Source organism: Eublepharis macularius, chromosome 16 (genome assembly GCF_028583425.1).
Source record: "Eublepharis macularius isolate TG4126 chromosome 16, MPM_Emac_v1.0, whole genome shotgun sequence".
Classification (NCBI taxonomy): Eukaryota; Metazoa; Chordata; class Lepidosauria; order Squamata; family Eublepharidae; genus Eublepharis; species Eublepharis macularius.
In genome coordinates, this window is record NC_072805.1 from 1,429,484 (window position 1) to 1,449,370 (window position 19,887).

At 49.4% G+C, this 19,887-nt stretch overlaps 1 protein-coding gene across 1 annotated transcript in view; it reads left to right on the plus strand.

Moving 5' to 3' along the window:
• Positions 1-19,887, plus strand: part of SEMA3A (semaphorin 3A) — a 365,431-nt gene that overhangs the window by 127,454 nt on the left and 218,090 nt on the right. The window contains exon 4 of the mRNA XM_055000206.1: positions 19,661-19,780. Within this exon, the coding sequence (XP_054856181.1) occupies positions 19,661-19,780 (120 nt within the window). The remainder of the gene's footprint in view (positions 1-19,660; positions 19,781-19,887) is intronic.

Sequence of the window (19,887 nt, forward strand, 5' to 3'; positions counted from 1 at the left end):
CTGTGAAGGCAGGAAGGTGGTTGAGGTCTGCCGCCGCTGCTTTTGGGCATGACGGGCAGCTCAGGAGCTGCTGCACATATAGTTGCACAGCATAAACCTCCCCTTTCCATGGACACCTGCTGTCCCCTCTGAGCAGGGGGGAATGGGTCCCTCACCCTCACACCCTTTCCGTGAAGGCCGGAAGATGGGTGCTGTATGATGCTTTGGCTTTTGGCCATGGGGGACAGATCAACTGCTGTTTCACATAAAATTGTATGTCACGGTGGCCCCTGCCAACAGCAGCGGCTGTCCCCTCTGGGCAGGGGTGAATGGGTAATGCCACCACGACCAGTCACGTCCTTTCCATGAAGGCAAGAAGGTGAGTGATGCTGGCAACAGCCTCCACTGTGATGCAGAGGGAGCGGACTAGCCTCTGCCACAGCACACTCCTTCAGGGTGGATGTGGGGTCCCTCCATCCCGGTCCCACTGCACAATGTGGCCAGGAAGCCTCGGGCTCAGCCCTTCTCTCCCACACAAGTACATGGTCCGTTTTCTCACCTCACTCTCTCTGGAACACTCAGTCCCCTCCCAACGACCTCTCCTGTCCTGTCCTATACCATCTTTTCTGCAAAGGCAAGAAGGTGGGTGATGTTGGCTGCCGCCACAGAGTTCCTCAGTGGGATCCTCAGAGGAGGCCTCATAGCTGTTGGGATCTTCTGCCTTCACAGACCCTCTTTCGACCTGTCCCTCTCTGGAGCACTCTGACCCCTCCAAATGACATCTCCTCTCCCTCCCATCCTTTCCGTTATGGCAAAAAGGTGGGTGCTGTTGGCTGCCACCACAGAGAGCCTCAGTGGGAGCTTCAGAGGAGGCCTCGCAGCTGTTGGTGGATCTTCCCACTTCCCCTCCAAATGACATCTCCTCTCCCTCCCATCCTTTCCATGAAGGCAGGAAGGTGGGTGATGTTGGCTGCCACAGAGTTCCTCAGTGGGATCCTTGGAGGAGGCCTCATGGCTGTTGGGATCTTCTGACTTCACAGACCCTCTTTCAACCTGTCCCTCTCTGGAGCACTCCAACCCCTCCAAATGACATCTCTCCCTCCCGTCCTTTTCGTGAATGCAGGAAGGTGGGTGCTGTTGGCTGCCACCACAGAGAACCTCAATGGGAGCTTCGGAGGAGGCCTCGCAGCTGTTGGTGGATCTTCCCACTTCCCCTCCAAATGACATCTCCTCTCCCTCCTGTCCTTTCCATGAAGGCAGTAAGATGGGTGCTGTTGGCTGCTGCCATATTATTCCTCAGTGGGACCCTCGAGTGAGGCCCCGCGGTTGCTGGGGCATCTTGCCACTCCCCCTCCAAATGACATGCAAACACTACAGATAGATTCAGAGTCGGACAGAACAAGATAGACAGATAGATGGAAAGAAACAAAATCATTAGAAAAAGATCAACACACAAGCATACATATAGATGAGGATAGAGAAAGGTTTGTAGGAAACAATATAGTTATAGAAAGAGAGAAAAAGACAGCAAGAGGTAGAAAGAAATAAGAAAGGGCAGATATACATAGAAAGATATAGATTCAGATAGATAGTGGTGGAAACACATAGACAGAAACAGAGAGAGAAAGAAAGTTACAAATAGACAGTAAGAGAGATAAAGAGAAACAGAAAAGGGTACATATATATCTACTGTTCTAGATCTAGAAACAGAATGCGAATGCAACAAAGAGATATTGAATCAAACAGAACACGACGCATCCATAGATAAAAGGATTGAAAATCAAAAACAGAGAAAGAGACAAACATTTGAGAATGTATAATGAACATACACTAGAATGTGTGTACATACATTAGAGAACGTATGTTTACAGTTAGAGAATGTTACATAGTTAGAGAATTGTATGTAGAAAACGATAGAGATAGAAAAAGAGAGGGGACATCACCCGCCTTCCAGCCTGCGCCAGAAATAAAGGCACGCTCCTCTGAGGCCTGGCGGGCAGGCACATGGGGGGTGCCACCAGCAAGTGGCCATACCCACCGCCCACTAGGGGGGAGGCAGCCCGCCTTTGAGTACACCCCTTGTCCACTGGGCCAACGTCAACTGGTGGCTCTAACTTTATCGAGTGGGGGTTTCCTGGGGGCCTCGGATTGGAGAGGGTATAACTCCAAGATCCCTCTTGCAATCTCGACCAAACTTGGCTGCTGGCTGGAGGAGAGTCTGCTACACACTCCCTGTGAATATAGGCTCTCTAAGTGCAACAGGGGCCATTCTGGCACCCACGAACCACGAACCATTTCGGCAACAGAAAATGTTTGTTGCAGTTCACGACTTCAGGATCATCATTGGCACTGAACCACAAACTGCTGATTCGTTAAATTTAAAGTTATAGGTAACTTTCCCTATAACTAACCCCTCCAAACTTCTACACATCACTTCTTCCAATACCCTTGTCTGTGTATGCTGATGCTGATGGATCTCTAATAAAGTAACTTTATTAGAGTGTGTGCAGTGGAGTACTATGGGAAGCTAACTGCCAGAACCTGACATTTTGGCAGAAGTCTTTTAGATCCTTAGACCTTGTCTACTGGGCTGGCTACCTGCACCATAGGGGAAGCAGCGGACCAGAGAGCTGACAAGATGCCAAAGGAGCCTACCACCAACATCCTACAGTCGCTGGCCTCTGTGAGGAGAGGACTGGGAACGATTCCCAAGATTGGGGCGAATCACAAGGACTGGCTGCTAACCACTCCACATGAGTGGGTGCCCCATAGATCTGGGAATCAGCAAGGCCAAGAGGCAAAGCTGAGGCAACAAGGCAAGCTGTTTAGCCAGAGCCTGACTGACCCAAAGGAACTTCTGAAGGGGGTTCCGGAGGAACCTGAGGAAACCCCAGTAATCCCAGACCAGGTCAAGGTGGTTCCTGATGACAAGAGGGATGATAAGGCCGAACCGGACGACCATCTGGAGCCAGATAAATCCATGGGAACTCTCATCGGCTCTGATAACCCTGAACAAGGGAAAGGATAATCTCGAACCTACTGAACCCGTCATTCCTCCTAAGAAGTCGAATGATGTAACGGAGGATGAGGATGAGTTGAGTGGGAACGACACAGAGAACCCTGGTGTAGCTGAGAGCCTACAGACCATGCAAAGCAAGATGCGGATCATCTGGGGAGAGTTGCGCAACCTCAAGACAGACATGAAGCAAGTGATGGAAGGCCTACAGGAGCTGATGTGCCACCTACCCCCCCCCCCCCAGATATCAACCGGACCGGGGCCATGAGGAGCACTGACTGTCCCGCCAAGACAACCCCCCCATTAGTCCACCACCCCAAGAAACTCCCATTGCACCACCGGTGATACCTCCCACTGCCCTGCAGCCTCCAGGGGGGCTGGTAGCCCCCTCTGGGGCTCCCCCCCATGCAGGATGGCATAAGTTAGATGCCTGCTTTGAAGGAGACCCCGAGGAACTAGGATTTTTCCTAGTACCAGCGATGGAATTCTTCCAAGAGTGGGACCACACCTCCTGAATGAACACAGCTGAGTAAGCCACTTGGGCTCATGGTTGGGGAGCCCAGCAGTCAAGTGGTATGTCACCCTGTATGAAGCTGGAGCCCTGGAGCTAAATGATTTGGAAGCGTTTGTACGGGCTCTCCGGGCTCAGTTCCAGGATCCTTTAGAAGAGGAGTGGGCCAGGACCAAGTTGAAACGAATAATACATGTGAGAGTATGCAGTGGAGTTCTGGCAATATGCAGCTAAGGTGCGGGACCGGACAGAGAGGATGAAGATCGAATTCTTCCATACTGGGCTGAACCCAGACCTGGTGGCCCAAGCCCTGGTACAAGACAACCCCAGAACTTTGTTGGGTTGGAGCCAACTTGCATGCAAAGTGGAAAACCGGGAGCAAGTAGTTAAACTTCTGAAGATGCAACATCAAGAAAGGGTTCAGAGAACCCATCTGGAGGGGGGCATGAGAGGGAAGAGGCTCCCGAAGATGTGATCCCTGGAGAAGGAGAAAGCCATCCGCATGAGAAGGGGCCTAAGTTTCCAATGTGGAAGAACTGGCCACTTTGCCACTTTGCCACTGACTGCCCTTGGGGAAGAGAGAACCACCAGTGAAATCTCCAGCCATGCAAAAGCCTGGAGCATCAACAAGTAAGACCTCCCATAAACTAAGCGATGGGGTGAAGCCGCGACCGGCCTGGACGTGGGAGGAAACCTGGAACCCTCAAGCAGAGATCCTTCTGAGGAGGAAGAAAAAACCCCTGCACCAGCGAGAAATGCCATCGACCTGCTGTGAGGAGGCCTCACCAGCAGGTCACAGAAGACCCAGCACCCACAGAGGTGAGACCAAAAGGGGCTTTGCTTTACATGCCAGTGACTCTAATTAATCCCCAGAGGGGGACTCACGTTTGAGTGTGCGCTCTAATTGACTCTGCATGCACTCAAGACTTGATTGCCCCTGCACTAGTTATGGGGTTGGGTGTAAATTAGCCCACCCCTTAATTTTCGAGCAAATGGATGGGTTTCAAATGAAAGGGACTCCCCCCAGCTATGAGACTGAACTAACCCCCATAGGAATGGGGAGTCATTGGGATGCCAGGAGCTTTATAGTTAGTGAAACCACCAAATTCCCCATGGTGCTGAGGATAAGATGGCTATCGGATCATGACCCATACGTAAGGTGGAAGATGGGCGAATTATGTTTTGCGGGGAGGGGGGAGCTGTCAAGACCGTGTATGGGACAAAGAGTGGGGACCGAGGGCACCCCATCTTCTGGAGGTGGCGCTATTAAGCCGAGAGGAGCAAGAGCAGATTCTCCCAGAATACCGTGACTTGAGACGAGTGTTCCATGAAAAGGAGGCAGATGAACTTCCCCACTACAGGGCTACAGACTGTGCCATTGTACTTATCCTGGGGCAGAAACTGCCCAAAGGGAAGCTATACTCTATGAGCCCTATCGAGCAGGAGAAGTTACAGAAATTCGTAGACAAAAACTTGGCTAGAGGCTTTATCCGTCCCGCCAGTTCTCTGCATGCCGCCCCTGTAGTGTTCTGAAAGAAAAATGATGGGGGGGGGGGGGTTGAGACTTTGCACCGATTATAGAGAGATTAATGCAGTGTTGATGTCCAATGCATACTCCCTTCCCCTCATTAAGGACCTCCTGGGTGTGGTTGCCCAAGGGAAGATCTTTTCTAAATTGGACTTAAGAGATGCCTACTTTCGAGTAAGAATCAAAGTGGGGGAAGAGTGGAAAACCACCTTCAACACCCCATTGGGTCAGTTCGAATACCAAGTTTTGCCTTTCAGATTACAAGGGGCCCTGGGTTTTTTTATGAATTTAATTAATGAGATTTTGCATAAGTACCTGTATAAAGGTGTTTGTTTACCTTGATGACGTGTTGATTTATTCACAAGATTACAAGTCTCACGTAAAAATGGTGCAACAAGTACTGAAAGCCCTAATGGATAACAATTTACCTGTAAAGCTATCCAAACATGAATTTCACAAAGAGGAGCTGGACTTCCTGGGGTACAGAATATCGGGGCAGAGGCTGAAAACCGACCCCGCTAAGATACAAGTAGTGGGCTGGGACCCCCCCCCCAAAAAAACCTAGGAAACAATTACAATCGATGGTGGTTGTAGATTTTCCGGGCTGTATCGCCGTGGTCTTGGCATTGTAGTTCCTGACGTTTCGCCAGCAGCTGTGACTGGCATCTTCGAAGGTGTAGCACCAAAAGATTGAGATCTCTCAGTGTTACTGAGACACTGAGACACATAAAAGACACGGAGAGATCTCTGTCTTTTGGTGCTACACCTCTGAAGATGCCTGTCACAGCTGCTGGTGAAACGTCAGGAACTATAATGCCAAGACCATGGCTATACAGCCCGGAAAATCCACAACCACCATCGTTCTCTGGCCGTGAAAGCCTTTGACAATACAATTGCAATAGTTTCTGGGCTTTGCCAACTTTTACCGACCCTTTATAAGGAACTTCACCCATGTCTCCCTGCCCCTGATGGATTTGTTGAAAACTAAGGGGAAGGGGCAGCAGGGGGTAAAGCTAAATGCTAAGCTGAACTGGACAAAAGACTGTCAGGATGTGTTTGAGCACCTGAAAACATTTTTTACATCCAAGCCCACCTTGCGGTACCCTGATGAAAATCGCAAGTTCATTGTGCAAGTAAACACTGGTGACATGGGGAGGGTCCTACTACAGAAAGATGATGAAGGGAAATTACACCCCTGCGCTTATGTCTCAAAAAAGTTTTCTGAGGCCGAACGCCACTGGGCCATATGGGATAAAGAGGCCTCAGCTGTTAAATTAGCCCTAAGTACCAGGAGACACTAGCTGGAAGGGGCTAAAGAGCCATTTGAAGTATGGACAGATCATAAACATTTAGAAGCCTTGCGGACCCCATGCAGATTGAGTGCCAAACAGTTGCGGTGGGCAGAGTTCTTCTCCAAGTTCAATTTTGTGTTAAAGCACCTCCTTGGTAAATCTAATTTTCTAGCGGACATTGTTTCTTGCATGCCCGAACTTGACAGCCTGAGGGAGGAGAGTGGACACCATGTTCTCACCAGTGCAGTTGTGGGGAGCTACTTGGAGCCAGGCAAAGTCCATGAACTATGATACTGACCAGAAGGTGTGGGAGGAGAAGGTAAAAAGGGAGACAGAAAAAGAAGGGGATGAACTGCCAAAAAATGAACTGGAAAAAGGTGAAAATGGTAGCTGGTACAGACATGGTAAAATGTACATCCCGGCTAGCCTGAGGGGGGAAGTCTTAAAGAACTGTCATGATTCCAAGTTCGCTGGATACTTCGAGTATGTGAAAACGCTGAACTTATTACAAAGGCAGTTCTGGTGGCCTAATATGAGACAGGACATTTCTCAGTATGTATCTTCTTGTCAAGTGTGCTTGATGGAGAAAAAAAGAGGGGAAAACCCATCCAGACTACTACGACCCTTGGAAACCCCCTCCCAGCCGTGGGCAACAGTATCAATTGACTTTATTACTGATCTTCCCCCTTCTAAGGGGAAAACTGTGGTTTTGGTGGTGGTGGATTTATTTTCCAAGCAAGCCCATTTCATCCCATGCTCCAAAATCCCGACTGCCCAAAAACTGGCCACCCTTTTCATGCAGCACGTAGTCAGGCTGCACTCTTTTCTGGAGAAAGTAATTTCCAACCACGGAGTACAGTTCGTTGCCAAATTTTGGAGGGAGCTAATGAAAGTGGTGGGGATTGAACAGGGACTTAGCTCCGCTCATCATCCCGAGACCGACAGCCAAACTGAAAGGGTTAATCAAGTGTTGGAGCAGTTCTTACATTGCTCTAACAATTACCAACAGGATAACTGAATTGACTTCTTAATTTTTGTAGAATATTGTTACAATAATTCCGTGCATAGTTCAACAGGGGCTTCCCCTTTCATGGTTGTTCAGGGCTATGAGGGTACAGTGATACCGTTTGTCAAGAACCCCCCTAACACGAAAACCTGGAGACTTTTCAGAATGGTGGTCCAAATTAACAAACCAATGGGAGATAATAAAGAAAACTCTGGATAAAGCAAAACAGGACTATAAAAGTCAGGTGGACAAAAAAAGGTCTAATCCGTGGACATGGCAAGTAGGGGACTATGTGCATATATCTGCAAAGAATCTGAGGGGGGAGCAACTGAGTTAAAAACTGGGTTGGAAATTCTTAGGGCCTTCCCAGTAAAGCGAGTAATTAATGAGGTGACTGTAGAGGTACAATTACCAAAGAATCTGAGAAAAGTTCACCCTGTATTTCATTTCAGCTCCCCCCTCCCTGACAAATGGCACCCGAATTGTGGAGTCCTACCCCCTCCTGGTGGACAGACAACCACATTATGAAGTCGAAGATATTCTGGACTCTAAACGAAAACATGGAGAATTTTTTTACTTAATTCAGTGGGTTCACTTTGATAAAAGTAATGTAGAATGGGTAAAAGCCTCTGATGTAAAAGCCTCTAGTCTTGTACGTAAGTTTCATAAAGCCTATCCCGAAAAACCCGGCCCCTCATGAGGTGGGGAGGCATCTTCGGGGGGCAGTTTTTCATATATGTCTGTCTATACATCTGCCATGAGTATTTTCTGTATTCTGTGCTCTCTACTGATCCTCTGAGAGTATGTGAAGTTGCACATTGGTGGCCTATTTGGCTGGTAGTTGCTTATCTTACAAGTGCCTACTGTGGTGTCTACTTTTATTTTTGCAGCCACTTGAGAATGTGTCCTTGAATACCAGCTTGAGCCTGGAAACTGAAAATTACTTCATTTTTGCTTCTCTCCTCCAGTTCTTCTCTCCTCCTGTCTCACCCCCCCCCCAGCTCCTTCGCACCAGAATCCTAACCGTCCATATCCTAAAGGCAGGAACTTTCCCTATAACTAACCCCTCCAAACTTCTACACATCACTTCTTCCAATACCCTTGTCAGTGTATGCTGATGCTGATGATTCTCTAATAAAGTAGTAACTTTAACTAATACCCTGGAGTGTGTGCAGTGGAGTACTATGGGGATCTAACTGCCAGGACCTGACACCACCACTGGTCACAGGGGATTCCCCACCCCCACCCCCAGCCCCACTTACCTGGCTGGCAGGGGAAAGGGCAGGGGAGTGCGCCTCCAAGGGCACACTCCTTGGTGGTGCAGCATGCGCCTGTCTGCCACAGTGGGCCAATTTGGGCCCCAAATGGGACAAATCAGGTCCATTTGTGGCCAAAATCAGTCCATTGCAGAGCGCAGGAGTGCTTCCAGGGGCAGCACGAGACCTATGTGATAACATCACTTTCCAGAAATGATGTCATCACACAGTTCAGGAGCATGCTGTCAGACTGTGGCTAAATAAGGCACTCACTACAGGGTTCCCTTTAGAAGCAAACACAAGTCCATTGTTTGGAAAAGGAAACTTTACTGCAGAAAAGGTCCATTATAGTCCACTGTCCTGAATAGGAGAATCAGGATGGTACATGATCATTGTTACCAATGAAGAGCCAGCATAAGATACAGAGTAACAATACCCATTTGGATCAGCCTCCCCCCACAGTTCTCAAAACAACATCTCTCAGTCCTGGGAAGCTGCTCTCCTTCAAGGCCAATGCTTGGTGGAACGGTGTTAGACAAAACAGTCTCCTCCGGTGGGAATGCTGCCTGGGAACTGGTGCACCTGGGAAGAAAACACTCAAACACCAGAAGCATTAGAAAATGGAGTCAGTACAGTTTAGATATACACTGGACCTGACATTCTGCCCCCCTTAAAACAGATCCCCCCCCTGGCTTATATGGGTAGCGAGTATGAAAAGCTTTGGTTAATCTAGGAGCATGAACATGTGCAGAGTTCACCCATTCATCGTAACCAGAATCAAAGTCCTTCCATCTAATGAGGTAAAAAAGCTGATTTCGTTTGAGTTTAGAGTCCAAGATTTGTTGTACCTCATAGTGTATTTGGTCGTCAATCAAAGTTGGAATGGGTGGAGCTTTGACGTGCCATTTGTTGTCGATGGGAGCTCTCTTTAGAAGACTGACATGGAACGTATCGTGCACATGGCGCAGATTCTTGGGCAAAGTTACAGCAACAGTCACTTTATTTATTATCTTGCGCACAGGAAAAGGTCCCAGGAATTTCAGAGCGAGTTTGCGGCTTGTCTGAGCGAGTTTTAGATTTTTTGTGGAAATATACACATGATCTCCGGGTTGTAATTCCCATTCGGCCACACGATGGCGGTCTGCGTATTTTTTGTAATCCAGTTTGGCTTTTTCAAGGTGTTTCTTAATAAGAGTCCATTGCTGCGCCGCCTCCCCCCACCACGAAGATACATCTGGCAATTTAGAGGAATGGAGAGGGGGTGCATCCAAGGGGAAGGGATTGAAGTGAGTTCCGTAGACAATTTTGAAGGGGGCCTCCCCCGTCGAAGCATGGACACTGTTGTTATGTGAGAACTCGGCTAGAGGGAGAAGGTCCACCCAATTATCTTGTTGAAAATTGATGTAGCAACGAAGAAACTGTTCTAATATTTGGTTTGTTTTTTCGGATTGCCCGTCGGTTTGTGGGTGGTGGCTTGAACTGATGCCTTGTTCAATATTCAACATTTTCAAAAGCTCCCGCCAGAAGTTGGCAACGAACTGTCCACCGCGATCCGAAATCACCTTGGACGGAAAAGAATGTAATTTTACGATGTGTTTTAGAAACAAATCTGCTAGTTTTCGAGCGGAAGGTATAGTAGTACAGGGGATAAAATGAGCTTGTTTGGAGAACAGATCTACCACAACTAAAATACAATTATGTCCTTTTGAGATAGGTAGATCAGTGATAAAGTCCATGGATATTACTTCCCAGGGTCTGTTTGGCGTTTCCAATGGCTGCAGGAGACCCGGAGGCTTCCCTTTCCTGGTTTTGGCGCTGAGGCAAACAGGACAGGAACTAACGTATTGGGAAATGTCTTTGCGCATGCCCGGCCACCAGAATTGTCTTTGGATTAGGTGCAAAGTTTTCAGATACCCATAGTGTCCAGCAGTGGGAGCATCATGACAGCGCTGCAAAATTTCCAGTCTGAGGCTGTCTGGGACATAAAACTTGCTCCCGGCTAACCAATCCCCTTGTGGGGATTGGGTCAGTTTGCTTCGCGGAGCCCTATCCCCCTCCTTCTCCACTTCAGTTTTAAGTTTCGATTTCCACTCTTGGTTGGCCGGGAGGGGCTGCTTGGCACGGCTGCGAGTAGTCACCACGCCCCCAAGTTGCGTAGGCGAGAAGACAGTGTCGACAGTCTCCTCCCGTTTGCTCTTATGTTGGGGCATGCGCGATAGGGCGTCTGCCAAAAAGTTAGTTTTGCCCGGGAGATAATTTAGAGTGAAGTTGAATTTGGAAAAGAATTCCGCCCATCGCAATTGCTTGGCATTCAGTCTGCGTGGGCTTCGGAGGGCCTCCAGATTTTTATGATCCGTCCAGACCTCGAAAGGGTATCGCGCCCCCTCCAGCCAATGTCTCCAGTTAGTAAGGGCCGCTTTTACTGCAAAGGCCTCCTTCTCCCACACATTCCAATTCCTTTCCGCCTCCGAAAATTTCCTAGACAAGAAAGCACACGGCCGCAGCCTACCGTCCTCCCCCTTCTGCAGCAAAACCCCCCCTATCGCCGTATCGCTGGCGTCGACCTGTACTATGAAAGGGGATTGTTCGTTGGGGTGGGAGAGGATGGGTTCTGTTACAAATTGCTTCTTCAGACAATCGAAGGCCGTTTGGCAATCGGGGGTCCATTGCAGTTTGGCAGAGGGTTTTTTAGCTTGGTCCCCTTTATCTTTGGTTTTCAGCAAGTCTGTTAAAGGGAGCGTGATTTGGGCGAAATTTGCTATGAAGTCTCTATAGAAGTTGGCAAAACCCAGGAAGGATTGTAATTCTTTACGGGTGGTGGGTGTCTGCCAGTCCTGGATCGCCTGTATTTTGGCTGGATCCATTTTCAGACCTTCTTGGGAGATACAATGCCCGAGGTAAGTGAGTTCGGTTTTATGGAATTCACATTTGGACAGTTTGATGGGTAGCTTATTCTTCATTAGGGTGGCTAAGACTTTTCGTACCGTTTGAATATGTTCTTCCTCTGTGTCCGAGTAAATTAACACATCATCAAGGTACACCACCACCCCTTTGTACAGAAATTCGTGTAGAACTTCGTTTATCATGGACATGAATACAGACGGGGCTCCCGTCAAACCAAAAGGCATAACTAAGTATTCATATTGTCCGAGGGGCGTATTGAAAGCGGTTTTCCACTCATCCCCTGCCTTGATACGAACGTGGAAGTAAGCATCTTTTAGATCTAATTTCGTAAAGATCTTACCTTGGGCCACGACGTTGAGAAGGTCTCGGATGAGCGGTATAGGATAGGCGTTGTTGGTGGACACTGCATTCAAGCCTCGGAAATCTGTGCACAGTCGAAGTCCCCCGTCCTTCTTTTTCACGAAGAGGACTGGAGCGGCGTGGGGGCCAGCGGCTGGGCGGATGAACCCTCGTTGGAGGTTGGTGTCAATGAATTTCCGGAGCTCTTCGCGTTCATGGAGACTCATGGGATAAAGTCGTCCTTTGGGCAGTGAGGCTCCGGGTAAAATTTCTACCGCACAGTCCGTTCGTCGGTGCGGGGGTAGAGTATCTGCTTCCTCTTCAGAGAAAGCATTTAGAAAAGGCCAGTATGGTTCGGGTATTTGGTTGACTTCTTCTTGGGTGAGAAGGGCCTTTTCTTTTTGAGTTGGATCTTCGCCCCAGTTTTGATTCCAACGGTGATTTTTGCAGTTGGTATGACTGAAGGTAATACATCCTTGTGCCCAGTCTATGTAGGGATTGTGATCACATAGCCATTTGCTGCCTAGAATTAATGGGTACTTGGCAGTAGAGCTGATGACAAAGGACCTCTTTTCCCAATGTTGTCCCATGCCTGTGATCACTGGGATGGTTTCGGTTGTTACAGGATTCATGTTGGTACCATCCATTTGTTCAAAGATTACTGGATTTTGTAGATCCCGAGTTGGTAGGACTAGTCCATTGACTAGAGCAGGGGCGATGATGTCTCTGGAGCAGCCCGAGTCTATGAGAGCTTGCACCCGAATGTGCATCTTCCTCTCTGGGTTGATTAGAGTCACTGGCATGAATAAAATGGACCCAGGCGGCCGGTTCCGTGCAGGGACGGGCTTAGGGCGGATCTGTCGTTTGGGTCCTCTCACGACAGATCCATTTCGTTTCCCGACTGGGGACTTTCTGGATTGGCTTCTGCGGTTGGGGAAGCGGGATCGTATTCCATGACTTCTTCCGCTTCCAGCCCTCTCTCCGAGGCTGGCCTTTGGGAAGCGCCACGGTCTCTATTTGCTCGTGGTGCTGGAGTCAGGCGTTGGAGCGTAGGAAACGGAGCAAGGGTTGGACGCCGTAATTGGAGCGGAGGTCTTTGCACAGGCCGGTAAGGGCATTGTGCTGCAAAGTGACCAGCCTGTCCGCATTGCAAACACAGCCCTTGTTGCCATCTAGCATCTCTCGCTCCACGGGTGGCGTAGCTAGCTCCCCGTGTTCCCCTTTGTAAGGTCAATGGTCTTCTTTGTCCCGTTTGTTGTTGTTGTTCAACCAAACGGACTTCCAAAATGCGATTCTCTACTTCGCAAACAAGTTGGATCCACCCTAACAACGTGGGGGGATTGTCTTGCATGAGAGCTCTGTCCAAAAGTCTCGGGTTAAGGCCTTGTTTGAACAGGATAATCTTGGTGGACTCCTCACACCTAGGGCACTTGGCTGCTAATTGCCGGAATTTTGTGACATAGTCTCTTGCTGACATGCTGCCTTGTTTGATGGCTTGCAATTCCGTTCGGGCTCGGGTTTCTTCTAAGGGGTCTTCATATTGCGCTCGGATAGCATCCACTAACCCCTGGAGAGTATCAAGTTCTGGGGCCCCGACATTGTATAGTCCTACATACCAATCTGCTGCTTTGCCCTGTAAACGAGATCCAAGATGTTCGATTTGACTGGCCTCACTGCCGAAGAGGTGCCCCCAACGGTTGAAAAACTGTACCACTTGGACTAAGAAAAATCCCAATTTGGATGGATCCCCATCGAAGGTGGCTTCCAGCTTCACCCAGCCCATCGGGAGTTCTTGTCTCGGAGCAGGCGCTGGGTAAAAGTCCATTGGCAGTCTTAGTTGCGCTTGAGGCACAGGAGGAGGTAACTGGAGTCTCGGTAGGGGCAACGGTGCCGGCTGTACTGGCGGCGGTTGAACCGGCGGTGCCGGCTGGGGTTGGGCTGGCTGTGCGAGCGGAGGTTGCCGTGGTTGCGGTGGCGGGGTTGGTTTTGGTTGAGCCGGAGGCTGCAGTGGCGGGCGAGCAGGAGGCGGCAGTCTTGGTCTGGCTGGTAACACGGGAGGCGTTGGCGGTAGCTGTCGAGGTGGAGGAGGTTGGTGTGGTTGAGTGGAGATCGGCCGCTGAGGAGGGAGTTGGAGGTGTCGTAGTGGTGCAGGCCATCCCGGTTGGTTCGGGGGTGGTAAAACGGGCTGGTCCTGGGGCTGCTGCAACGGTATGAGCTGCGGTCGAGGTGAGAGGGGCCGCAGCGGCGAGGGTTGAACAGGTGGAAGGCCGCGCGGGCTTGCCCCTCCGGGTGTTGTTAATCTGGGAAGCAGCGGCTGGCCTCTTGGCGCTGTTAGACCGTCCCCCGTAGGTTGCCCGACGGGGACAATGTCCCGCGGTTGACGAGGGGCTCCCTCCTCGGATGGAGCCGCGTGTGCTCCCGCTTGGTCCGGCCGGACCGTTATAGAAGAAGTAAGAGGGGGTCTCACCGGTGTATCACTTGGCTTTTCTTCCCCTTCCGTAGGCCTCTCAACGGGAGTCTCGTCTGGCGGCGCATCCCCTCCCTGGTTAGGAGGTTCGGTGGGGGTCTCTCCGGGTGGCTCAACCGGGTCATCCCTTCTCGGTGGAATTTCCTGCTGTGCGGGAAGTTCCTTGGGTTGCTCTCCCGATTCGTCAGGATAGGTGTCCCCTTCGTCGGTTGGTGACGGCCGCTGCTGGACATCCTCCACCGGATAGGAGATGACACTTTGAAGGGTAGCTATCTGTATCGCCATCTCTTCAGGGGACAGTCTTTCCCCTGCTCCCATTGCCGAAATTAAATGGATGGCATGAGCCAAACTTTCTTCCATATCCATCAGTTTAGCTTCTAACTGTTGCATTCGACTTGCCCCCGGTTGCTCGCTTATGGAAGCTTCATTCGTTGCACTCACCGGGGACAAGGGGCCCCAAGGAGGAGGGTCCCCTTGGACGACTCTCGATCTTGCGGCTAGAATTCCCTTGGCCATACCCGTCACGGCCGAGATGCTGGTATCCACCGCATAGGTGCGACCTTGTATCTGCTCCCAACTTTGTTCAGGGACCTCCGTTGGCTCTTTCCACGGAACAAGTTCGGAGTAATCCCAACTCAGGGCGCCGCGGCGAGACGTGTCCCCCTCCGTCTGCTCGGACGTCCTGTTCCAATATCGCCATGGTTGGCTGCTGTCTAGCTCCGGGACGGTTCCTAGGCTTCGGCGCCCTTCCATCGAAACTCGTGGATGGAGTCCACCTGCCCGACGCTCTCTGGTTTCTCGGGGTCTGGCTCCCCACTCCGACGGGGTGGGTACCGAAATCAAAGGGAGAGCGGTCGCTTTCGGCCTTGCCCCGAGGTCGGCTTCGGTCTCGTCCCGAGTACTGAGTTCGATGAGAGGCGGGGTGGAAGTGGAGGCTCCGGTTCCGTTCCCGGCTGCTCCCAGCTCCTGGGAGTCTTGGGCTTGCACGGGTTGCACAGGTTGATTGTCGGGAGACGCATACGGATCAAACAAAGGATCCCTGTCCGGGACAACCTTGGATTCCGCTGGGCCCGACTCAGACATGATTGGTAACAAAATGTCAGACTGTGGCTAAATAAGGCACTCACTACAGGGTTCCCTTTAGAAGCAAACACAAGTCCATTGTTTGGAAAAGGAAACTTTACTGCAGAAAAGGTCCATTATAGTCCACTGTCCTGAATAGGAGAATCAGGATGGTACATGATCATTGTTACCAATGAAGAGCCAGCATAAGATACAGAGTAACAATACCCATTTGGATCAGCCTCCCCCCACAGTTCTCAAAACAACATCTCTCAGTCCTGGGAAGCTGCTCTCCTTCAAGGCCAATGCTTGGTGGAACGGTGTTAGACAAAACAGTCTCCTCCGGTGGGAATGCTGCCTGGGAACTGGTGCACCTGGGAAGAAAACACTCAAACACCAGAAGCATTAGAAAATGGAGTCAGTACAGTTTAGATATACACTGGACCTGACACATGCGTGCACAAAGTGCACACACGTGAAGACATCTGAACAGCTGAGTTCTGGGTCTCCCACCTCCCTCCCAGAGGGTAGGGGGACCTGGCAGCCCTATCCCTGAGTTACAGTGAAATCCTAAGCAGAGTTACTCCAGTCTCCAGTGATTTCAGTGGGCTTAGACTGAAGTAACTGCTTAGGGTTTCATTGTTTGTGACTGATTGGGATAGATATCAGCGGCTGATTTAGAAGATGTACAAGATTTTAGCAGTCAAGATGGTAAGTGATGCAGTGCATGAGAAGTGGCCTTCACAGATGCCAGGATCATGTCAATATCCATCACTGTAACTGAGTCAAAATGGTTCAGAAGCAGACCACCCCATAATGCATGGGATGGAGTTCTGCTCAGTTAGTTCTCTTAGTTAGGGTTACCAGGTCTTCCTGGTGATGGGTGAGAGGGTGGGGTGCATGCATACCTCCAACCCTGCATGTGATGATGTCATTGCATGTGGGGCCAGGAGCATGCATGCTTGTTTGCCTGGCCGCCTGCCAGTGGTAAACGATTAGGCAAAGGACAGGGGGAACGGTCCCAAACTCCAAAGCAAAGGCACACTAAGGACACGCCAGAAGACCGCTGCTGCAATCCAAAGCTTTATTCATAAATGCCGAGGGTCAAATCAAAAGGATGGGGGAGCGCCCACTCTCTTCGGCTGCTCCCGGCAGGAGATTGGCAACGGGTTTGCCTGGCTAAATTGTCCCGTTTCGCAAGGCTCACAGCTTCATCAAAAGCCACAAATAAATTCTTGGTGTAAAGCGTATTCCTTTACTACAAAGTAACCAGCTGGACAAGAGTCAAGTTTCTTCTTAGTTTTAGTTCAACAATATTTCCTCCCTTGCCAGAGCTAGGTGGGTCAGTGTCAATGGCTTCTAATCACTCGGCATTCCATTCACATGGCATGTGCATTCCAGTCTCCCAGTCGGCAGCCAGCAATGTTTTGCCCTGCTGGGCAGCTGTCTTACTGAGGCATGAAATGCATTTAGTTAAGGCCTTACGATTTTTCCAGTCATAAGCAGTTGTTAAAATGGCGGAGAGCTAGGTGGGCTGCTCACAGAGGGACTTCCCTGCCTGCAGGACAGGCAACCGCAACAACAAGGAAAGGGCTGCCTGACGACAAGAACCCAATGAGAGGCCAGCAGCAGACAGGTGACGGTCAGTATCATGGCCTCGTGCCAGGATGGCCAAAAATCTAGGAGATAAAGGAAAGCTGGGTGTAGGACAGGCATCATAACAATGGCTTGTGGTGTGGCTTTGCTGAGCCTGACAGGAGAAGCCTTATCAACACCTTGGGACACCAGTCCTCATTATGGAGAGGCTGAGGCGAGCCAGGCCATAGGGCGGCTGGAGGGGATGACAGCACTGGAGCCCAGGAGGGCAGAAGATGGTGTCCCTCCATGACCAAGGCATGACCCAAGCTGTGGGGCCAGAAGAAAGCCAGCCAGCCCCACCCTACATCGGAGATTTGATGGGTTGGAAAGGGGAGGAGCCTGGGAGGGGCATCAAGTTGAGGGAATTGGAGCTGGATGGGGTTAGTCACCCGGGGAGGGGGAATCACCTCCAGACATTGGTGGTGCTTGCAGATAGGGTAGTGCTACCCCAAAGTGGAATCCCTTAAAAGAAGGGCTCCCACAGGCAGCCGGGGAGGAAGAGAGAGCTTGACCTGCTGAAGAGAGCATGGCTTGGTGCCTGGGAAAGAGGGCCAAAGGTGCTGTAAACTTCCCTTGTCCCAATTTCTGAGGCTACCTGGGAGCTCTTGCTGAGGAGGAACACTGGAGCACAAGCTCACGCCAGGTACTGACTCCCCTCCAGTGGAACCTGACAATACCACTGACAGTATTTTTTTTATTATAATTGAATAGTTGGTTGTATCTGGGATGGGTGATATCTCAGTGTGGAAGGAAGCTGGTTTAATAAATTTAGGGATTTTAAAAAAGGAATTAGGGCTTTTTTTAATTAGTGGAGATTGTAGAATTAATGATCCACAGCTGTTCAGTATCTCCCAACTGTTTCAAACATTTTTCATGTTGTTAAGAAATGCCACTGGTTTAAGATCTAAAACGGAGTTCCAAAGAATAATGGTTTCTCTAAGAAACAAATATCTATTATATATCCGTTGCAAATGATTCTGTGAACCAGAAACTGTATTTCTGAAAGGGAATAGAGCTGGAGAGGTGAACGCCTTCTTGAGGTCTAGTAGCCTGAGACTGGGGCCAGCCTACTAAATCCCTCATTCCCTGTAATAAAAATTAAGGCCCGGGGGACATTTCACCACAAATCGTTATGTATGAATCTGTTGTTTTATAGACTTATTTTATTATTGTTTTAATATTCAGTAGTGCAATAAAACTTTATTTTTAAATGACAAGATTTTATTGAAAGTTGCTTTGATTTATGTAAGTAGAGCATCACAATGATGAGGCAAACTAGAAGACAACATGCCTGGAAAAGAGTACAATAGACATTGTAGTCCCCACTTTCGATGGAGTTCGTCTGACCCTTGCAGACTCCGTTAAGAGCCGAGGGGTTATACTGGATCCAGCGCTACTACTAGAAAAACAAGTTAAGGCAGCAGCAAAAAATGCTTCCTACAATCTCACTCTAGCCTGGAAGACGGCTTCTTACCTCGACATGGCCGACCTGGCCACCTGGATCCATGCTGTGGTTACATCAAAACTTAACTATTGTAATGTACTATACATTGGTCTCCCATCTAAGTTAACTAGGAGGCTCCAGTTGGTGCAAAATGCTGCAGCTCAATTGTTATCAGGAGCAAGCAGGAGCATGAACGTCACTCCCATCCTACTGTCCCTCCATTGGCTACCTATCAGTTACTGTGCTCAGTTCAAGGAATTGGTTATTACATACAAAGCTCTTCATGGCCTTGGCCCAGCATACCTACGGGACCACCTCCCTCCCTACGTCCCTCCAAAGCAGCTTCACTCATCTGAACAGGGTCTTTTGCAGTTGCCAGCCTGCATGTGGGCGAAATCAACAGCAGCCCATACATGGGCTTTCTCTGTGGTGGCCCCTACCTTGTGGAATGGCCTGCCTGAGGAGATCAGGAGAGCGCCATATCTCCTGGCTTTCTGCAAACGATGCAAAACCAAATTATTCAAAAAGACTTTCTCCTCAGATAGGAGGGAAGTATTGTAGGGAGGGGGTCTCAGATGCTTAGCTAATAAGTTAGGAACCATAGACTTCACAAACCACTATGTTGCCTTGCTTTGTTTGTTGCTTTGAATATTTACTCCCAGGGCTTTTTTTCTGGGAAAAGAGGTGGTGGAACTCAGTGGGTTGCCCTCGGAGAAAATGGTCACACGGCTGGAGGCCCCGCCCCCTGATCTCCAGACAGAGGGGAGTTTAGATTGACCTCCGTGCCACCGAGCAGTGCGGAGGTCAATCTAAGCTCCCCTCTGTCTGGAGATCAGGGGGCGGGGCCACCAGCCATGTGACCATTTTCAAGAGGTTCCGGAACTCCGTTCCCCCACGTTCCCCCTGAAAAAAAACCCTGTTTACTCATATATACTACCTGTGCTTCATGTTATCTAATGTCAGTCCTAGAATTCATTATGTTATATTTCAGCAATTCTTCATATTGGATCCTTGCTAATGCTGTCTTTGTAAAATCCTATGACTTTGTTTATGGAAATGTCCTTGACACTGTGTGGAAATGTCCTTGATACTGATTGTACTAATCTCACGCTATGTAATCCGCCTTGAGTCTCAGTGAGAAAGGCAATAAATGACATAAATAAATAAAATAAATAAATATTTAAACTAATTTAATTTAATTTTTTTCACTCTCTATAGAAAGAATGTGCCAACTTTATCAAAGTGCTTAAGACTTATAACCAAACACACTTATATGTCTGTGGAACTGGGGCTTTCCATCCAGTGTGTACATATATTGAAGTTGGAGGGCATCCTGAGGTAAGTGTAAATCAACGTGAAGACACAGAATTGCATTATACCAATTTCATGTTTCATCCCTGAACTGTTGCTGTGTCTGGGGATAAAGGTGGAAGTCTCATCTGGGG